At 40.7% G+C, this 23,387-nt stretch overlaps 1 protein-coding gene across 12 annotated transcripts in view; it reads left to right on the forward strand.

The window, feature by feature from the left end:
- Positions 1 to 23,387, forward strand: part of LOC102116898 (immunoglobulin kappa variable 2-30) — a 970,872-nt gene that overhangs the window by 466,526 nt on the left and 480,959 nt on the right. For 3 of the 12 annotated variants that reach the window (XM_065527518.1, XM_065527521.1, XM_045368509.2), the window contains exons 1-2: positions 9,263 to 9,340; positions 9,466 to 9,760. The exons of 8 other annotated variants lie outside the window; for them this stretch is intronic. In XM_065527518.1, the coding sequence (XP_065383590.1) occupies positions 9,286 to 9,340; positions 9,466 to 9,760 (350 nt within the window). In that variant the 5' untranslated portion in view covers positions 9,263 to 9,285. Of the gene's footprint in view, positions 1 to 9,262; positions 9,341 to 9,465; positions 9,761 to 23,387 lie in introns of those variants that run through there. One more of the 12 variants, XM_065527520.1, reaches the window with a different exon arrangement.

A 23,387-nucleotide genomic window follows, 5' to 3' on the forward strand; every position in this document is an offset into this window, starting at 1 on the left:
AGCAAACTTTCTTGGCAAAATTGGTGCAGTGAGTAGGTTTGATCTGAGAGAACTGTGGCTTATTGGTAAAGTTGGAGGAAAAATACTCTCCTGTATCTGGCCCAGGACAGAGACATCAGCCTGGGGATGCAAGGGCTGGACATGCAGATGAATGTTTAATGAAGAGAGAGGATAAATGGGACATTTGTCCTCCTCCCATTAACAAGGATCAGCTGGCTTATGAATTGAGACAGAGAGAAAAGAATGTGGAAATAGGAATGGGGTACACAGTTCCCTAGTTGTTAGACAGTTGTATGACTGCTCATTCCTAGGGCCAGAGAGCACAGGATATGAGTAATCAAATGGACCCTGAGTCACTCAAAATGAAACAAGAAAGATACTCTCAGTGGTCCCTGAAGCACCTAGGAAGGAACCAAAATCAACAAAAAGGGCCTTCACAGAAAAGGAGGCTCACTCTCTATAAAAGAGACATGGAAAAAGGCCAAGGAAGTTTTGTGCATCCCAGTTGGTGTAATTGTTTGGTTAAGCCGCATTACAGACCAAATGTCTTTGTCTGAACGTCACAGTTAGGAATAGGGCCAAGGTCTCCACCAGAGGCTACTGGCCCTATTTTCCTCTCAAAGTGAAAGGTGAAATAAAGGAATTCAGACTTCTCTGGGATTTTTATATGCTGTAATCCACCTGAAAATATTTCCAGGTCCCGTCAGAAAAAATTAAACTGATGACATCAGAAGGTGTCCAGACAAATGAGGACCCCGTGATGAGTATGTGCTCATGTACTGATCTGCATGTGGACCATTCCCTTTGGGCCGTGTTGGATGCTGGTGACCATGGTTCTCACTGCAGAGTGCAACAGAGGTACTGACATTTTGCTGCTGTGCCACAGAACATCACTGCTGCCTGAGGGGCTATCCCCACTCTTAGCTAAGTATTCAAGGCATGACAGTGGGGCATATCCACTGCTGCCTGCCTCCTAAGCTTCCCAAGCCCCAAAACCTTATTCAGCAAAAGCAAGACTGCATATTCAACAGAGATTGGAACACTACCTAGTTAATTTAATAGTTGGTACAATAAGATGGAAATGTCACAAAGCCTGGTATCACAATGGAACGACCCACTTTGGCAGACCAATGATGGACTGTTGAAGGATGAATGTCAAGGCCACCTGAACAGGAAACCGGGGAGGTATCCAAGGTATAGTTATGAGGAGATATTCCAGGTATAATTAATTGTTGTTGGTCCTGGTGGCATCCACTAATAAGAAGGAGACCCACAAGCTAGTAGGTATTTTTGGGTACTGGGGATGGTAGAAAACTTACCTGTGTGTTCTTTTGGTCACGTTAGTCAAAATCACGAAGAAAATTGCCATCCTTGAACGAGGCCTTTTGCAACGGTACCCTTGGAATCTGTTCAACAAGGCATGACTGAGGCACTTCTTTAAAACCTTTAGAGCCTGCTTCCTTGATGGAAATCCAGGTGTTCACTATTACTATGCATGCTGACTGAAGCCTGTGTCAACAGCAGACACCAGTTGTGCCTCTTTTGAAAGGCCACTCCTTGCTTGCTGTAGGAAACTGATAGGGTCTGAGTGTCTAAGAGCTAGAGATTCAGGCATGACGCTGCTAACTTAACTACCCATTCTCACTTTGTTGCCTACAAACACAATCAATAAAGTTGGACAGGCCCAACAGATCCAAATTATTAAGTGGAAATGATGCCGTCAGAATTTGACCTAACCCAGTTCCCACAGGATCCATGTGCAAATGAATGAATGCTGTAAACAAATGACAAGCTTCCTAGAAGGAAACAAATGACCCATAGGGGACAATTTAGCTTCTCCTTTGGCCACAATGAGCCAAAGATTCAGAGACATGCCTGTGTCGGTATGGCATGGAGCCCTGATGGTTGTACGAAACAGACACCAGTGGGTCCCCTGGGTGTGGCCACCATCCAGCCAGGGGATGGCGTCTTTTCACTGACACTGAACATGGACATTCTACCCAATGGGCCACACTACATGCAATGACAGTAGCCACGCAGGCTGCCCCTACACTATATTTTACTCATTTCCACTAAATCATGGGCCATTGTCAACAACCCAGTCACCTGGTCAGGAAAATAGCAACCGAGTGACTGAACTATTAAAGGATCCCCTGTGCAGGGAAAAGGACTATGGCAATAGCTTGCTTCTTGGACACTTAAATATATGTCACACAATTAGATGCTGGGGCTATCATGGCCACTTTCAAGAGGAATTCATGTCACGTTTTTGGATATTCCATGGGACTTCACTTTGACCAAGAAACAACCTCACTGCCCAATCAACATGACAATGGGCACGTTCTCATGAAACATTGGATATTCCATGTAATTACCAACAGCCAACACTGCCTGCTGTACCTGGATAAACACCTCAGGTATCCTAGAAATACAAGTAGAGGTGATCCTGATGCAGGCTCAATGGCTGTGGACAATGGGGCGTCTGAAAGATCCCCCTTTCACCTCTTTAGCTGCAGTGGTCCTCAGAGATGCTCTGAAAGGGTTTCTTGGATGGGAAGAAGGAGACTGGGATGACAGTTCCAGAACAGCACCCTGTGCTTCCCATTCCCACCCCTGCCATTATGTCCTGCAGGATTCCTCGTGACCTGTCATCTCTTTTCCAAAACCTTTGGCATCTCACATGAGTCATAGAATCTAGCTCATAATATTTTTCTGACAAATAACTTTTCTGAATATCTTTTGTCCTCAACTATGTAACTAGTTTACTGACAAGAGAAATTATTTTATGAATGTGGCCTAGTGATGGATGAATCTGGCCTAGGATCCCCTTCATTAATATCCATGAAAAGACTCACAGTCAAGACTCATTGGGACTCAGCATCTGTAATCCTATATAAGATGCTAAGCCACAATCCTGACACTAGATGGTAGACAAACCCCATAATAACCTTAAGATCTAAGCCTGATCATAGAAATACTGGGAGAGCTTAGGAGTGATAATGTTTCATTATCAATAGCCCCTAAGGCTGGAATGTGGTCTCTGTGTTACCTAGAGTACCTGGGAGGAGTTGCCAGTGTCCTGAGTTATGGGAACCACCTCTGTGCTCTGTGCTCTGAGACTAGAAGCCCAGCCTTGCCTTCATGCCTGCCTTGGCTGTGTCCCCAAAGCCCACCTGCTATGGACCGAATTGTGCTTCGGAAATTCTTGTCTTGAATCTCTAACCTCCAGTATAGCTGCATTTGAAGATAAAGCATATAAGGCGGTAATTAGGGTTAAAGGAGATGATAAGGGTAGGGCCCTGATTCAATAAGATTAGTATCTTTATAAAAAGGAGACCCCATTGAGCTCTCCTCCACCCCCAACCTCCATGCATGCAGTGAGGAAAGGCCATGTGAGGACATGGACCGAAGGTGGCATCTGAAAATCAGAGGGAGGGTCCTTAGCAGAAAGCAGATCTTTCTGGATCTTTATCTTGGACTTCCCAGCCTTCCAAACTGTTAGAAGTAAATGTCCTTCCTTTAAGCCATGCAGCCCAGGGAATATTGGTGTGGCAGTCCCAGCAGACGATCTACTGCCCCCACCTTCTCTGAGCAGGATCAGCCTCAGGAGGCACCTTGTGGACTCTGGGACCCATCTTTTCTTCTCTTCTGCCTTCTGTTCTGAGTGCCTGGTGAGGAAGGGGAACTGAGGCTTCATCCTCAGACAGTTTGTGTTAAACATGAACATTTCTTTGATGATGAAGTAGTTAGCCTGCTCTTTCGTTTTCTGATCAGAATTGCATCAAATTGAATGAACTGCTTGCTTCGTGTTAACATCTGGGGATCTGCGTCTTTGTTCCCCACTTGGATAATAGTCAGCACATTGTGTGGATGCCATCTCCATCCCCCACCCTGTGTCCCAAGTGAGAGGGTCACTGTCACCTGCAGGGCTGGCTGGAGTATTAACAGCATCCTAGTCTGGCACCAGCAAAAATCAGGCCTGGCTCTGAGCTCCTGCAGGCTTCTGCTGCCCCGCTGGACATGATCCCTGTCTGGGTCAGGGGCAGTGGGCTTGAACAGATGTCACTGTGGCCATCAGCAACCAAGATGCCTTCAGAGGTAGGTGCTCCCTCCTCCTGTCCCCTGTCATGCACAAATCTTCCCTAGCAATGGCTCTGCACAGGAGCTGCTAAGGGTCTGAAATCTTCTGAGGGAAACAGGCTGGGGGACACCTCTGAATTCACATCCCTTCTTTGCCTCACATCCTCTTCCCACCTCCTTTATGGACACCTCTAGTATATCTTGTGGGCCTCACTGCCTGGAGCATGTCAGGATGTTTTCTCCCACCTCCTACTCTGAATTCATGGTGCAAATTCATCCTCACTTCATACCTCGGCTGGCCACGTCTTGTTTCTCTTGTGTACCTGGCCCAGCACATTGCTGAACTCATGGTTCTGGCCCTACTCCATGAATCTCTGTGGAAGGATCATGGTTGGCAGGTCATGGTTACTGGAGACCAGAAAGTAAAATGTCAAATATTGAGAAGCTTGTGCATGGAGTAGACATAGACCATTGTGAACAGAGTCCCAGCAGCTGGTGAGCCATGAAAGCTGGGCAGAGAGATCCCACATCACCCCTGCCAGAGGGGAAGTTGGAAATGAGCCTTGGAGGGTCTTCATCCATGACCATGCAGCCTCTGAACCATATGTGCTGCTTTCTTTCATGGAAATGACCGGAAGAAGAGTTGTCTATGCTGAGCTCTGGTGAAAAAACTTCCCTCCATTCAGAGCCCAGACTCACTATCCATCTCCTGGGCATCTGCTGCTCTGTGATTCCACACACCCTACATCAGGTCACTCATCGTCCTCAGCAATGGGCAGCTCTCTGCTCTCAGCCCAGGGGAACATGGAAGAGGGTCCTGAGCTTTATCACTCTCAGGGACTGTGGTAAGAAAGGAGCCTTCAGGTGTTGCACCTGGTGTTCATTTTCAATGTTCACGTTCAATTTATTAATGTTTAAAACTATACCTTATACTAGCAATCAGAGTTCTCTTTATATATAAACATATATCACATATTTTTTCATAAACAGATACATAGTATAAAGAAATACAGAAGTATAACGTATTCCCCAAAATTGTCCTTCTGGAAAGTAAAATTTTAAAAAATCGCAAAGTATTTTTATGAAACAAGAGAGCTGGACCAAATCTGAGACTCAGATTCCTTTAAATTGTGAGCTTTAACTGTTAAAGTATGATCACTCCACTGTCTCTAATGTAGGTTTATTGATGTGTAGACAGTTTTAGAGGATTTTTAAGTTTGTGACCCAGTGTAAGCAAAACAGTATCAGAGACAGGTCTCAATCAATTTACAGGTTTATTTTGCCAAAGATAAAGCTTATGGCCTGTGACACAGCCTTAGGATGTCCTGCAAATATGTGCCCAAGGTGATAGGATTACACGTTGGGTTTAAACACTTTGGAGAGACAGAGATTAAGAAGAAAGACATAACTTAGTACATATAAGATATGTATTAGTTTGTCCTGGAAAGGTGGGATGTCTTGAAGAAGGGGCTTCCAGGTCATATGTGGATTCAAAGGTTTCCTGACTGGCCATTGGTTGAAAGAGTTAAGCTGTGCCTAAAGACCTGAATTTATCATAAAGAAATACTTGAGTTTAGATAAGGGAGCGTGGAAGCCATGTTTCTTGTTATGTGGAAGAATCCTGTGGGTAACAGACAAAGTAGATGGTGAATGGTGCCTATCCGACGTTTAAAAAAAAAAAAAAAATGTTAGACTCTCTGGAAAAGACTTAGTAAGGGGAGGAGATTCTCTCAAGAATGAAAATTTCCCTCACTACAGGCAACTTTGCAGGGCCACTTCAGACTATGATGAAGAAATATTTTTGGGGTAAAATATTTAGATTTTCTTCAGGGCCTATTCTCTGTAATGTTGGAGTATGCTACCTTATTGCTACAAAGCATCTGTTTTGTCAGTCTAAAGATCTGTTGTAATGATAATGCTGGTCAGTTGTGTCTGAACTCCAAACGGAAGAGAGTAAAATGAGGCACATCTAAACCCATCTACCAGTCATGGCCTAACCTAGTTTTTCTGTTTTCTTTGAAGCTATCTCTGCCACAAGAGGAGATTGTTCAGCTGGTTGGTGGCTTACAACTTATTTTTTTGTTTTAACAAACAGAGCAACAAAAAAAATCACTGCATAAATTCAATCTAAAATTGATTGGTTAAAAAAAATTAAATGCCTCCTGAATATTCCTACATGTCAAAGAGAGAGAAGTGATAAGAATAAAGATGGGAAATACTTCTCATAGAAAAGATAAACAATTTTTGTTACTATCTTAGTTCGTGTCCACCAGCAATGACGATTCCTATTTAGGCAGCAAATTTACACTGGGAGGAAAGGAGGAAAGTGAGGAAGGGAATAGAAGATGAATAGTAAAAGACAAATCAACAACTCACCTGATTCAGGAGAAATGAAGATCACTCACATGTGGAAACATGGACTAAATTCCTCTGGGCTGTTCCACCGGAGAGATGAGGAAGCTGGGGTATGTATACACCTCATCCTGTCCTCACTGATTGTGAGCTGTCCCTCTTGTTTCATTTCAAGCTGCTATAACAGGTTCCTTGTCACCGTGTAATTCATAAAGAACAGAAATGATTTTTCTCACACTTCTGAGGAATGGGAAATTTAAGATCAAGGCATGGGCAGGTAAAGGTCTGCTTTCTCTGTTTTCAAGATGATGCCTGGAGCATTGACTCCTTCAAAGAAAGAAAGGCCTTGTCTTAACGTTACAGACGAACAGAAGAGAGAAAAAGATTCCAGCCCAATAAGCTCTGTTTATTGTGTTATTAGTGTATTCCTCTAGAGGGTTCCACCCTCATGATCTAAACACATCCCAATAGACCCCACGTGGCAATACCACTACACTGAGATTTAGCTTTACAACAGACGGATACTGGAGGACATAGTCAAACCATAGCACTTTTCTAAGAGATACACATTCGAGGCATCTGGCCAGCAAGGCATGCAGGCAGATCTCTCTGCCCAAGATCATAAAGAACCTAAGACATATATACGGCCACTGGAAGTGAGCACAGGTACAACAAGCGGGAAAGCCCTAGATTACAGATGGGGACTGCTACATTCATCCTGGTACAGTTAACCCTAGAATAACTTGGGTTTTAAATTTGCAGATTCACGTATATTTTCTTCTGTGTGTGTCACCTGTGAGCAAGTACTTTATAAGTAGTAAATATATATTCTGATTTTTATGGTTGTCTTAACATTTTTTTCTTTAGCATACTTTATTGGAAAAATAGAGTATACAATATGTATAACGAAAAAAGTGATTAATCAACTATTTTATCACTAAGGTTTCCAGTCAAAAGTAATCTATTAGTACTTAAGTTAGGGATGCAAAAGTTTACATAGGTTTTCATCTGCACCAGTGCTCAGTGCCCCAACCTCCACGTTGTTCAGGGGTCAACTGCCCTTTCAGTCTGTAGCTGCATCTCTCTGGAACAGCATCTTGGCAGGTGGGTTGTAAGTAAAGGAATCCGGAAAATAACATCTCAAACTATGCTGCATTTGCATGATGATTATGAAAAACCAAAGGCATTTAGAAAGGAACAAATGCACAAAAAGACTTTTCCTACATATCCCTTATTTGCCTAAAAGCAAATTCTTCAGAAGGAAACCAATTGTCAAGAAAATTCTTCCTAAGAATTTTTATCAGTGAAGATTAACACAAAACAGGAATCAAAAATAGAAGAGACTGGAAGTTGATACTTTAACCAGGCAGGTGATTACCTGTTCTCTTGAGGATGCACTTCTATTCTCATCTATTCTCTCCCAGTTGCCTACACTTCCCAATTCCCTCTTCCCTAGAAAAGAAATAGAAACACCTGGATCTCATTGAGTTATCAGGTCATTGCCCTGCGATGATGTCCCACTGCACTTTAAGTGAATTTTGTTTGCCTTTTCTCTTATTAATCTTCCTTTTGTCAGTTTATTTTCAGCAAACATTTAAAGGACAAATGGAGCTTTCTTCCTTTCTCTCAATATAACCAAGTTCTCTTAAAATTTGGGCTGCTTACAGAGCAGCAGGAAGGTTTGTGCACAGGCTACAGCATTGTGATTTGGCTCCACTAGTCAGGCATCAGTAAAATTTTGTAGAGCCCTAGGCTGTAGCCCACTGATGCTGACATTGTTGGATCCACCTCCTCTGCTACTGAGCCAGGCTGGGACATTTTTGGGCACATTAGAGATATTAGATATAATGACTACAAATCCCTGTCCAGTTTCGTCTGGATCCAACTGATTTCTCCATGTACATGCAGTTGCATGATAAAAGATTGTCTCTTTCCTAAAGATGTTAACAGGGAGGCTGGTGTCTGGGTCAAGATGATGTCCCCAGTCACTGATAAAATGTAAAAGAGGAAAGTGTCATTGATGGTGCATGGCAGGGACATGCTCCATACAGTGGCCACCCATATTAAGAGAGATGAACATTGGGAAATAATACTCAATGGCAGAAAATAAGGTAGTCTATGAAGGTGCCCAAAACAAGAATACGGTGCAGCCCGTTAAGTCTCTGGGTATTAAAGAGAACTGTCACTCTTAATAATGGTGAATCTGTGAGTGCTGCATGCATTGAGAAAATTCAGTGTCATCTTTGTGTATTTGTGGTAAATTGCTTGAACTTATACTGGTAAGAACAATGGAATAATACCATTACCTAGTACTTACAAATATATGTAGCATCACGACAATACATTTTATTTTTAATTTTTTTTGAAAGGAACAATATAAATTTACAGAAAAGTTACAAGTATATGACAAATACCCCCTTCCCTAACCAGAATCATAGGAGAGTCTTTAAAGACTTTAGAATTGTATCATCTAAAATTTTACTATGTATTTCCTGCAAAAAAGAATATCCTCCTAAATACTCCCCATACACCAATGAAATATGTTACTCCATCGACACTTGAGGAATATTTCAAATTGTGAAAAAAAAATCTAAAAAATGTCTCTCATAACAAAGTAGTCCCCAGTAGAAACATATTCTCTGCAGACAAATTTCTGCTACCCTGATCTTACCTGGGACACCTGGGGACACTGAGTCGGTGCTGAGTTACTGACATGAGCTACCCTGCAGCTGTGCCCAGCCTGCCCCATCCCCTGCTCATTTGCATGTTCCCAGAGCACATCCTCCTGCCCAGAAGACTTATTAATAGGCTGGTCACACTTCATGTAGAAGTCAGAACCACTCAGGACACAGCATGGACATGAGGGTCCCCGCTCAGCTCCTGGGGCTCCTTCTGCTCTGGCTCCCAGGTAAGGAAGGAGAACACTAGCAGTTTACACAGCCCAGGGTTCTGAGTACTGCTTTACTATTAAGGGAAATTCTCTAACAACATGATTAATTGTGTGGACATTTGTTTTTATGTTTCCAATCTCAGGTGCCAGATGTGACATCCAGATGACCCAGTCTCCATCTTCCCTGTCTGCATCTGTAGGAGACAGAGTCACCATCACTTGCAGGGCAAGTCAGGGCATTAGCAATTATTTAAATTGGTATCAGCAGAAACCAGGGAAAGCCCCTAAGCGCCTGATCTATGATGCATCCAGTTTGCAAAGTGGGGTCCCATCAAGGTTCAGTGGCAGTGGATCTGGGACAGATTTCACTCTCACCATCAGCAGCCTGCAGCCTGAAGATTTTGCAACTTATTACTGTCAACAGTATAACAGTGCGCCTCCCACAGTGTTACACACCCGAACATAAACCCCCAGGGAAGCAGATGTATGAGGCTGGGCTGCCCCAGCTGCTCCTCCTGATGCCTCTATGGGCTGAGAGTGTTCCTCAGATGCAGCCACACTCTGATGGTGTCGGTAGAGGGGGACATGAAGTAACTTCGGCGCCCTAATTCTTTTCTCTTTCTCAGCCCCAACTACACAGAGATAGCAATGCCTCTCCTGATTTACTAAAGACAGAGATCATGACCCCTGAGGAGTCTAGTTTATGGCTTCAGTTGGACTTTATAGAACACAGAAGAAGCCACTATAGATATTCTAAGCAGGAATTGTCTTAATACAGAGAATTAGAGTAAACTACTGAAGTCTAAGTAAAATGTAGAGATGAATCTCTAAATTTAGTGTTTTATTTGCCTAGAAATATTTCACAAATGGGGCATACAGGAAATCTCAGTGGTCTTCAGTATGTTGGAAGAACAAAGAGAAAGTTAGCATTTTACGAAGAAAGGTAAATGTTACCTATGACTCTTTGAGAAAGTTCATTCGCACTACGAAGGGTTGGGAGCTGGTAAGCTCAGGCTGGTAAGCAGTGGTGGACAAAGGGAATCCTAGAATTATGTCAAGTTATCTCAGAAGTTTTGGATCAATTTGATTTCAGGTTACAAGAAGCCAAAGCAAGCTTGCAGAGAATTTTGTTACTGAAATACCAGGGATTTAGTGTAGATCCTGCATCTCACCATACAGAAAGCCAATCACTAAGACAACAAGCATTGCCAAGGAACAGGCGTTAATCGGGTGCTGCAGTCGAGGAGATGGGATACCATTCTCAAATGTATCTCCCTGACCAAGTAAAATTAGGGGTTTACATAGCAGGGAAGAAATGTGGGAAAACAAGTATTGTGGAGGGGTAAGAAAGAGAATTTGGTCAACAGGAAGCAAGAGGTCAGTTAGGCAATCATAATGGGTGAAGAATCTGATGTCCCACTGTCCCGATTCAGTGATATGTAAATTTTAGCTCCTTGATAGTATCTGGGAGAGCTGATGGTTGGTTTCCTGAAAAAAGAACTCAGGTAAGACAGATTAACTATCGTGAGTTTTAAGACTGGGGAAGTCAGTTTCTATGTTTATTCAAAAAACCATAAACATTAGTTCTGTGGGATAATAGAGCCTATTTCAATTGCATTCTAGAAACAATATTTTTCACCTTGAGTGTCTTTCTCCTCTGATTTCTTGTCTTTGTTGGGTATGACAGAATGACCCAATTCCTATGATTAATGTTCACACTACAACCTTTCAAAGCCAAGGATATAGTATTCAGGAAAGTCGATATTAGAAACAGGATTCTCTGGTGCTCCCTCAGAAAACAGAATGCATCCGCCCCTGAAGTATGGGCTATTTAACCATGTGATCCTCAGGCCTGTCTGGAAGCTTAAGTCTGGGGTTGCTGAAGTTCTCAGCTTCCTAGAATATTTTTCCAGGTGTTTCTCCAGCCCTCACCTTTGTCTCTGGGCCTGTCTTAGGTACCAATGGATAATATTGAGTCTTCCTTTTCTGACTTCCAAATCTCACGGGGGGACCTCTTATTGGGCAACTCTATAGGACATGAGAGGTAAGGAGGGATATTTACATAAGTTAAAATGATTTTCCCCTAAAAAGGCCATTGTAAAACATTATATTTCAAGCCACATGTTGACAACACATCCAGTTTTGTTTTCTTATTAATGCAAACTTACATTTGCAAATATTTTCAGGATTTTAAAGCTTGAAAACATAATTATTTGTCCATGGAATGATCAAACACCTCTATAATTAAGTGGAGTAACATTTTCTTGAAAATTTCTACTCATTGAAATAAAGGAATATATTTAAAATGCGTGAAGCCGTGTTAGAAATTATTGGACTTAAATTCAACTGTGCGGTTTGATTTGGAAGGGTGATCTCTCCTGTGACCTGTCAGAAGAATCTTGTGTCATGTTTAGTCGCTGCTGTTCAGCATTGTCCTTAAATAATTGTTATCTACAGGCTGAATACAAGCTCAGTGCCCTGCAGAGGAACCACTAGCAGGGTCCTTCCTTGATCAGCCAGATGACTGTGAACATGAGCATCCATGAACATGAAAACAAATGTTTACTGTTATCAGCCACTGAGTTGTGTATTTACCCAGTTACCAATAATTAATGCATAAATGCTTCCTGATACAATATTTACACCCCTACCTATATAAACATATGTATTTTTCCTTAAATTGGTGGTATGAATCTGAATATTTAACAAATTATGAAGTTATTAAGAGAAAAAGACAAAATTAAAATGAATTAGTATTTCAATAAAAAATAAAAATTAACCTTATTTATGGAAAAATGTGTGTATATATTTAAGATACATAGAAGTGAATGTATATTTATTTGATAAAATGTTGGCTACAAATATATACAGTATTCATATTTAAGTACATTCATTCTATTATATATGCAATATATATATATTTATAAAATATTATCTGAATTATATACATTTAAATAATTGTTGTTACATTCCACAAAAAAATGGTATTCTGGATGACATATAATTCATACTCTTGCTACAGAAAATTTCATTGTAGCCTTTATTTTTAAAACTTTACCAAATGGTTATCCTTACCTAAAATATTTTCCAATCCAGTAGAGCTCCAAGGGTAGGACTAGAGAAAATTTTGACTAATGTTAAATATTAACCATTGCATCCTGTGAAAATCTCCATTATATTCATGCCCACAATGATGATATTCCAAATAGAGTTCTCACAACAATGGATGCTGGATGGAGTCACATCAGTGCCATTGTCAAGGAAGCCCTGGAAATGCAAAAACCATAACAGTGGGTAAACTGCAAGGATTACATATGATGATCACATTGCCAAGAGAACAGCAATTTAATAATACTGGCTGTTGGTTTTGACAGATCATCAGGCCTTAAAAGAAAGGCAACAGTATGATTTCAGACAAAGTCATTCTGCAAGAGCTATGACTAGAAGTTTCAAAATGAGCCATAATAGAGAAAAAAAAAAGCTTTCCAAGTGAGTATTAATTCAAATACCATTAGTGAGCAGGAGCTTTTATCAATGAGGATGATTCAACACATGGACTTCGGTCAGTCACCTTTCCCAGCTTTCCCAAAGGGTCTCACAAACCAATGTTATGGAGGTCCCTGTGGGAACTCAACAATATGAGTTTCAACTAACTGAGATGTGCAAGGTTACTGGCGTTTCTGAACACCTAATTTGCTGAGAAAACAGATCCCTCCAGAACCCTTAACACTGTACCACACATCAGGGCTCAGACTAATAGCTGGTATCGGGTGATTCCAGTGGACCTCTTGTAACATGAGGACGGCAGTGGTCATTCTACTCTACATGAATTTGCCTTCCTTTTCGGATATGTTTCTGCATAAAATATTATTTAAAGATTTTCAAAGTGTTTTCATCAGAGTCAGGAAGTTCTTCCATAATATGGCTCTGGATTAAGCAAGCAACTTATTTAACTCAAAAAAAGTGAAGCAAAGTATAGCTCATGCTCTTGTCATGTGCACAGCTGCAGCTTTCCCTATAGACAAGGAAAAAAACATTATCCGTCAAGCAAAGCTGGCACACAAACCCTTGTGCTGTTGAATTGCTATGCTGTCAGATGTGGTGGAGGCTCTGAAACACTAACTGTGATTGGTGCTTTTACTCCCATAAACAGAATATTTATACCTGGAAAATGAGCTGTAGACTCATCATTGGTATACCAACTGAACAGCTTGAAATACTCAATTTCTGTTTTCTCAGGGCTGTGGTTTTCTGGTTAATGGTTCTTAATCCAAAGAGTTGACATAACAATTGCTTGATTAAATTGGAAGAAACTATATGATAAGCATGTGACCATTTAGACTTAATACAATACTGGATAAGTTGTCAACACAGGGCATTAGGGTGTGTGCTGGAGTCATAGATCTAGCCCATATAAAGCAAGAGCAAATAGAATTGATTTTACATATTTTAGAGAGGAAGTACAGAAAATGTGGACCCTAGGGGACCTTCTGGAATGTTTCTATTTATTGCCATTTCCACTGGTAAAACTCAGAGAAGATTTCAACAGTCATCAGGATGAAGTTCTAGGGATCACAGTCATGTGAGGCATTCCCTGCACTTGGATCTCCAATGAGGCAAAGGGAAGATGAAACGCATAGTGGGATATGGAGGCGCAAACAGCAGAGACAGCCTCCTGGTCAGCTGTCATAACATGAGTGAGACTAGGAGACAATGAGTGAGTGAGGGCGACATGAGTGAGACTGGGAGACAATTATGCTGTACGAAAGTCACCAGCCACAAAAGAGCATATGCTATATTCCATTTATGTGAAATTCTTAAAAAGAAAGTGGAATCTATACTAACAATAAGCCAACCAAGGATTTTCTGTTCTGTGAGGTGGAAAACAAGTTGCTTCCTGAAGAGCAGGACAAAACTTTCTGGAGTTACAGAAAGGTTGTTTGTACTGATTTTGCTTACAAGAATGTATTTATTTATAAAACCGTATTTAACAGTATACCTAAAATCAGTGTATTTGATTGGAATCATTTTTTTATTCAATAAAATTGGTTAACAGTGAATAGTGAGTAATTGCAAATCCAATTAAGTAACATTGTCTTCACATCTTTTATTCTTGCAGTGTACTGGAAGCTACATGAGCCAAAAGTTATTTCTGGGAGATAATCGCAGGCTGATACTAAAGAACTGTGTATCTTCTGGCAATAGCTCCTTTTTCTAGGTATTTTTGGATTTTTCCAAGAATTTAAATGTATTTCACAGGTTAAATCAAAATGGTAGGCTTTTAATACACATTTCTTATTTATATCAGCTAAAATTCTAAGCAATAAAAAGTGATTAAAAATTAGCAAAGAATTTAAATGCAAGGAAATATTTTTTAAGTTAGGAAAAGAGACCCAACATATCTTATCATATACATTTTTCATAAATTAAAATTACCTATCAAGAGTTCTTATAAAATCTGTAATACTTTTTACCAGGTGTGTTCACTAAATGTTTAGATATACAGATGGATTCCATTTTTCTTTTTTCTTAAGTTTTTTTTCATATTCATAACAGATACCAGTCTTTAATTTCTTTGTTTTGTTATATCCATATTAATTTTTGCATTACAGGACACTATGACCTCCTGTAATAATTCTGAGAGTATTTTTTTGGTTCACATGAATCTTTGTGTAACTTTGATAAGCAGCTTGTCACTAAACACCAAATATAAAATTGGAGTTTTCTTTCTGGGTAGCTTTTTATTACAGATTTCTTGTTACTTTTGAGGCAAGACATAGGCAGGACTTTACTCTGGACCAGATGTGACGCTGGTCAAAACAGGAACAGGGTTCTGAAAGGACCTTTTCATAAGGCATGCTCACTAATGCCAGGACAGTTTACCACTGCCATAGCAACATCCAGAAGTCGCAGCCCCTTGCTATAGCAACACCTGGAAATTCCTGCCCCTGCCATGGCAACACCTGGAAGCTGGGGCACACCATCCACTTTCTAGCTATTTCTGAACAACCCACCCCTTGATTATCACATTATTAAAAGTAGGTATAGATGTGACTGTAAAACTGCCCCTGGCTGCTCCTCTCGGCCCTCTGACTATGAAATACCCCTGCTCTGCAGGAGTAGTCACAGAGTGTAACACCACTGCCGCCTAATAAAGTTATTTTCTTCTATCACCAGCTTACTCTTAATTCCTTCCTGAACAGAGCTGAGAACTGGCCTTGCATCAGTATTGAGCCAGCCACTCACCACTAGAGATGGTGAGAGGCAGCCTTTGATGTGGCAGTGAGACAGCAGAAACAGCGCAGAAGGAAGACAGCAAGACACAGCACGAGATGGCACTTTATGAGAAGAAGGACACAGTGATCAGCAATGGGCAAGACAGCTATTGGAGATGTGGCAAGACAGAGACCAGTGAGAGAGGGCGAGACAGTGATCAGCGCTACAGCCATCAAAGCTACAAAGTTGCTAACATTGCAGAGCTGTTAACACTGGCCAAAGGCTGTTTTAAGAGCCATCATCTTTCCTGACAGGCAGTGGAGCCCTGGGGATGGGTAAGTGGCCACAGAGCCACTGCTTCATGCAGGCCAGCTGCTCCACGCTCCAGTTCCCCCACAGGAGCCCAACCCACCCAAGCTGGGGAACCTGGAGAGATCTTCACACAGGCCCCATGTTAGAGACTACTTGGCACCATTTCAGCTCCTGCACACCTATAAGGGTCCCCTCTGCACACCTGCCCTGTATCGGATGATCCAGGGAATCAGGCCTTTGGCTAGATAGTCCATTTGAAGTCTCCCATAGCACACCTGACTACATCCTCATTGCTCTTTCTCTTAGTCATTTCTCCCCCAATGCCATTTTATTTAACCATCAGCCATTTATCTTATTTTCTTTCTGATATATATGTTTGGTTTGCAGTTTTGGCTTTGACTCACTGCTAATTAGGTTTGTGCAATTGTTTAAGGCAGGACACTTGGATGTAAGAATTCTCCTGTTCTGTTGACTCTAAGAAGCCAGAGTCACATTGTTCTACGGCCCCAACCAGACCTTTGGGGCTCACTGTTGGCCACCCCACTGAGGCTCCAGGATTTTCTGCATTGTTCAGTCCCTGGATATTCCAGGATTTCCTGGCATTTGGTGTGGGGACACTCTTAGGCTGATACTGGGGTACTCTGTGTTTTCAGAATTTGGTATTTTAGGCCTCTACCTGGATGCTCCAGAGTTTTCAGCCTTGACATTCCTCCTTGGATTGTGCATTGGAGGCTCACCCTACAGGAATCTTGGTTTCGTTTGCCTTTTCTTATTTTCTGCCCTAAAGTTATCATTTTCCATAATTGTTTTCTTATTGTCACTTTATTTACACTTTTTCTTCTACATTTTACTTAATAAATATATTGCTTAAAGCCCAGTGCGGTGGCTCATGCCTGTAATCCCAGCACTTTTGGAGGCCAAGGTGGACGGATCACTTGAGGTCAGGAAGACCAGCCTGGTCAACAGGGTGAAACCCTGTCTCTACTAAAAATACAAACAAATGAGCTGGACATAGTGGCACATGCCTGTAATCCCAGCTACTTGGGTGGCTGAGGCACGAGAATCACTGGAACCCAGGAGGCGAAGGTTGCAGTGAGCCAAGACTGCACCATGGCACTCCAGCCTCGGTGACAGAGTGACAGTCTATCTCAAATAATGATAATAATAAATAACAATTTAAAAATAAAAAGTAAAAATACTGCTTTAGTCATATTTTGTTCACTAACAAATGCTTACACTCCACTTTTAGAACGTCTTGCTACCTATATGTACACCTTCTATGCAGGAAGTGGAAATCTGAGATGAGAACAATGATGGCCCAGTCACTTTTCCTCTTGTTGGACTTAGAAAAAGTTCTGTGTCCAGTAGAAATCCTTGTTAGAAATAGGGACAATGGCAAGCATCACAGAGGACTTGCCATTAGGGTGTCTATTAAGTTATTGGAGCAAATTCAAATTCAGCTTAAAGAAAAAGAAACTCATTTTCTATCACAACACTGCTTGAGTTCAGCACAAATTAGAAAACCAAGAGAGTTGTCTTAAACATGATTCCATACATTATAATACTATTTTACATTTTGACTTACTCTGTAAAAGAGAAGAAAAGTTGTCTCTTGTGTACATTCTTTTGTGGCCCTTTACTGCCTCCTGTTATTCTCCAGTTTGGTGGCACATGCCTGTTATCCCAGCAAGTAGCTTGGGATTCTCAAGCAGGGAAGCTGAGGCCGAAGAATTGCTTGAACCAGGGAGATGGAAGTTACAGTGAACTAAGATCGTACCACTGCACTACAGCCTGGGCAACAGGGCAAGATACTGTCATTTAAAAAAAAAAAAAAATGTAGCTTTGAAGCTTGGAATTTTAAACATCTATTTAATGAGAAATTCATAGTTCCTTCTCTTTAAAATAATGCAATGTTTCTTTCAAGAATGAGCCTGGTTTGATGCCTCTCTCCCCAACGTGATACAAGTGTGGCATAAATCTATGAAAAATTCCATTTCCCTGTGCCTACAACTACTACCTGGGATTGAAAAACTTCTTCCCTTGCTCTAGTCCTTTCTTCTACACCCAGTTCCACCTAATCTGTGGCTCAAAACAATACTTGTCAGGAAAGATTCTGGAAAGAGCAAGAAAGACTTCCTTAGAGGTGTCAGAGATTCCTGTACCAATATCTGTCCATCTGTAGAGGTGGTTATGAGTATGAGGAAGACCAAAGCTTGTAAATCTTCTACTTACTTTCAGTCCCACTGTATTTCCTAACAACAACCACAGCAACACCTGTAACATCATAGGACAAACGTTTACTACTTCCAAGGCTTTTGTCTCAGTAAATCTCTTCTACATCTATCTCAGGTAGCTAGGTTTCATACTCTTACAAATAGCACTGTAGCTTTCTGTTCATAATTGGAAAAGCAGACAAGACCCAGTGTAATACAGGCATTCCTTAAGCCAGTTACCATTCAGTTTTTGGATCACCATTGCACACATATACCCAGCATATATCTAATATATATGTAGCAATCCATGAAGCAAGAGTTACAATAGCTTGTGTCTTCTGTTGTTATTGTATTTTCCTCTTATATTATCTTCTCCTATTTGTCATTTAAAAAAAATCTGTTCACATCAATCTAAATTAATTATTGGATCATAAGTAGATAAAATATTTTACTTGATAACACAATGACCCAATGAATATGTTTCTTTTGCAAGACATAGTCTTCATTTTCAAGATAACAAACCTGACAAAATTATATTGGAGCAAGTCCACAAGTAATGATGGTAGCTTATCCTTATTGTCCTGAGGCAAGAATAAGACAAAAGATAACAACGTAGAATAAAGATTACATAAGAAAGAAGGGCAGCAACAGTACATGGTAACCTTTTATAGGGTAACATTTTGGTAATGGATGAGGAGAAGTAATGAGTTAGACAGGGATGGGTGAGAATGATTGAAGGTCTGAGTACTTTAGCACAGATTAAGACCAAATGATTAGGATTTAAACAGTTGTGTAGAGTTAGTGAAGGAAAAGCCTTAGAATTAAATCTGGCTGTGGATAAAACATTCTTGAGTTAGACTGAAGACTCTTTTCAGTGCTAAGTAAGTATATTTATGATAATGATGATGACTGTAGTGCTGAATATTTAATCAATAAAAACAAAATTAATTGTCACATACATAATGTCCCTGAATACTATTGTAAAGGTTTTATCTTATTTCTATAAACTGTCTACAGCACTGTAAGGTAGGTACCACTATTGTCACAGTCACACAGATATGGAAACTGAGACAGAGGGAAGTTAAGTTACTTGATCAATTTCAAGCAATCAGCAAGCCATGGAGCATCTATGTCAGGGCCTGCCAGGACATGGGACTGTGAACAGAAGTTTTTGACTTTTAACTCAAAGACGGATGTGTCTGGGTTAATGGAAAGCTTCAAGACCCTCACAAATCATTACTAACAAGCAAATGAAAAGTGTATCTGGAAGATTAAGTTTTAACAGACTCTTCATTTCAATAGATCCAATAATGCCCTTAGGGAGATGACTGGGCATATTGAGGATAGGAAGAGAGAAATGAAAAAAGAGCCTCTTATATTGTTCTTAACAGCCTTGTGGCCAAACATCATCTGGGTGGATTTAGGTGATTGAGGAGAAGAAAGACACAGGAGTGAAATTCTGTGAGCACAAGGGGGAAGTTCTACACTCAGACTGAACCAACAGACTTTTCTGATCTCTGACAACCAGGGAGGCGCAGGATGTTCAATGCAGAGAGGAAGAAGCAGGTGGTCCCTGCAGCTGGAAGCCCAGCTCCCACCCAGCTGCTTTGCATGTCCCTCCCAGCTGCCCTACCTTCCAGAGCCCATATCAATGCCTGGGTCAGAGCTCTGGGGAGGAACTGCTCAGTTAGGACCCAAAGGGAACCATGGAAGCCCCAGCACAGCTTCTCTTCCTCCTGCTGCTCTGGCTCCCAGGTGAGGGGAATATCGGGTGATTTTGCACATTAGTGAAATCTCCTGACACCTATAGAAATATATTAAAATTCAATGTAGATCAACAATTTTGGCTCTACTCAAAGACAGTGGGTTTGATCTTGATTATATGAGTGCATTTCTGTTTTCTTTCCAATCTCAGATACCACCGGAGAAACTGTGATGATGCAGTCTCCAGCCACCCTGTCTTTGTCTCCAGGGGAAAGAGCCACCCTCTCCTGCAGGGCCAGTCAGAGTGTTGGCAGCACCTTAGCCTGGTACCAGCAGAAACCTGGGCAGGCTCCCAGGCTCCTCATCTATTATGCATCCAGCAGGGCCACTGGCATCCCAGACAGGTTCAGTGGCAGTGGGTCTGGGACAGAGTTCACTCTCACCATCAGCAGTCTGGATCCTGAAGATGTTGGAGTTTATTACTGTCAGAAGTACAATGACTGGCCTCCCACAGTGATTCAACATGAAACAAAAACCTTGACAAGACCATCAGTGTTTATTAGATTACACCAGCTGCTTCCTTTACAGACAGCTAGTGGGGTGGCCACTCAGTTTTAGCATCTCTGGTCTATTTGGACATTTTGGAGTTCAAGTTCTCAAGTCCAAAATTACTTATGTTAGTCCATTGCATCATACCATTTCAGCCTGGCTATTATGTTCATTTAAACGCATTTTAGGAGGCATCTCTGTTTATGGCATCACAAAGAGTTTAATAAATCTTCTGTGCAAAAATAAACAACAAACACACTTTTAAAGCTGAAATATCAAAACTATTTTAGCACTCTGAAAATTGGTGAAGCATAAAATAATTAAGGATGCATATTCTTTTTAGAAAACAAAAGTACTAGTGCTTTGAGTAAGGACAGAAAAAATCTGTAGCCTTTTGCCTGTGACAGCACCCTTCTATTCCCAGCTCAGTCAACATGAATTACAGAACTGGAGTTTTACCAATGTGAGGATAACAAATGAAACTGGCAGCTTGCTGCCAAAGGGAGTGGACTTGAGTAAAGCCAAGGAGTGGAAAAAAATTCTTCAGTGTTTCCAGCTAAACATGTAGAACTCCACAGGAAATGAACAGAAAAAGCCCACAGCTTTGCTAGTCCAAGATGATGCCCTGTTTGGGGCAAGTAGTGCATCTGCTGATAGTAAATAGCAGATTCCTGGATAAGATAGACCCATATTGCTGAAACAATCTCTGCACACATTCCTAGTGACCTAGAAGCTATAGAGATGAGTGATGAGAACCAGGAGTTTCCAGTTCAAAGTAAAACCAGAGGGAGGTAAGAACTAGCTGCATTTTGCATGTAGTTTGCTCTTTAAACCACACACAGATGGGTTGACAGAAGATAGATGTATACACTCCAGATATTTGAGCGAAACGTCTCAAATCATTGGTGACCACTTCGCTGTGCAGACACATGTGCAGTTCCTATAAATTCAAACTAAAGATTGATATTAAGAATAAAAAGAAACAGAGATATCTGTGGTCAAACACCATGTGAGATACAGATTTTTCAATATCATGCATGAAAATACATTTAATACATCTAATCCACTGAATATTACAGCTCAGCCTATCCCATCCTAAATGTGCACAGAACACTTACATTAGCTTTTTGTTGGTCAACGTTATCTTACACAAAGCTTATCTTACAATAAAGTGTTGAATACCTCATGTAATTTGTCGAATACTGTACTGAAAGAGAAAATAGTTGTATGAATACTAGTTCTGTTTCTACTTGAATGCATATCACATTCACATGATCTGAAAAGTCAAAAATTACAACTCCAACTGTCATAAGTCAGACACTATCAGTAAGTAGTAACTAAGTAGAAACTTAGTTTCTTTTTTTTTTTTTTTTTTTTTTTTTTTTTTTTTTTTTTGAGACGGAGTCTCGCTCTGCCACCCAGGCTGGAGTGCAGTGGCCAGATCTCGGCTCACTGCAAGCTCTGCCTCCCGGGTTCACGCCATTCTCCTGCCTCAGCCTCCTGAGTAGCTGGGACTACAGGCGCCCGCCACCTCGCCCGGCTAGCTTTTGTATTTTTTAGTAGAGATGGGGTTTCACCGTGTCAGCCAGGATGGTCTCGATCTCCTGACCTCGTGATCCGCCCGTCTCGGCCTCCCAACGTGCTGGGATTACAGGCTTGAGCCACCGCGCCCGGCCGAAACTTAGTTTCTAAGTTGTTAACTTCTTAGTTAACAAGTAACTAAGAAGAAAATTAAAATATGATCAGAAAAAACAAATTCCAGGCCTGACATGCTGGCTCAAGCCTGCAATCCCAGTACTTTGGGGGCCTGATGCAGAAGGATTACTTGATGCCAGGAGAATGAGACCGGGTTGGGTGGGCAAAATAGTGACACACTTATCTTACAATTAAAAAAAAAAATAGGAGACAGTGGTGGCATGCCCCTATAGTCCCAGCTACTCAGGAGGATGAAGCGGGAGAGCAGCTGGACCCCAAAAGGTTGAAGCTGCGGCAAGCTATGATCACACCACCATGCTCCAGCATGGCTGAAAGAGTAAGACCCTATTTCTAAAAAAATTAAGTTTAAAATAAGAAAGCCCATAATCTTAAGAGAGGTACTACAATATGCTATCAACAACACACAATTTTCAGTTTAACAACTCCTGGAAAAAAACAGAGAAGTATGAACAATATCAAAGGAACAAAAATAAAGCAACAGAAAATAGTCAATGAAAGCTAATTCTAACTTGCCCTAATTATTAGATTTAGCAAAGACTACAAAGCAGTTAATATGCAGGTGTTCAAATAATTATTTTTAAAACTATGATCATTGGTATAAAAAAGAAAATATTTTATTTAAAAAAGAAGATTCGGAAAGGAGGGCCTCAAGAAAAGACGTGGAAAATATAAAAAATGACCAAATAGGAACTCTAGAAATGAACATTGCAATAACCCAATTTAAATATTTATTAGCTAGGTCTAATAGCAATTTGAGATGGCAGAACAATCAGTTAACTTGAAAATAGAGGAAAAGAAATTATTGAGTCTAAAGAAAATATTTAGGGAAAAAAAAGAAGACTTCAGAGATTTATAGCTTAGAGTGAAGGATATCAACAAATGTATAATGAGAGTCACAAAGGAGGAGAGAAAGAGAAAGTGGCAGAAAAAATATTTGGAGAAATAATGACAACAACTTTTCAAAAGTAATAAAAATCTCAAATGAAAAAATTTAATAAAAACCTTTTAAATAATCAGTAGAAATTAATAACTGAACACATTATATTAAAATGTTGACAGACAAAGAAAATCTTCATTGCATCGAGAATGAAAGCAGACACTTTATACAGAGAAACAACAACATAGCCATTGGCTGAGTTTTCATCAGGACCAATAGAGGGTAGAAGGAGTGAAATGTCATATTTAAATGCTGAAAGGAAAAAAAAAGAAGACAAACAGGAAGTCTATATCCAGTGAAAATACCCTTCAAATCTAAAGAAAAAAGCAAAAAAATTATTTGATAAACAAAATACATTCATTCATAGCAGCTTTGTCTTGCAAGACATTTGAGAGAAAATCCTTCAGAAGCACAGGAA

Source organism: Macaca fascicularis, chromosome 13 (genome assembly GCF_037993035.2).
Source record: "Macaca fascicularis isolate 582-1 chromosome 13, T2T-MFA8v1.1".
NCBI classification, from domain to species: Eukaryota; Metazoa; Chordata; class Mammalia; order Primates; family Cercopithecidae; genus Macaca; species Macaca fascicularis.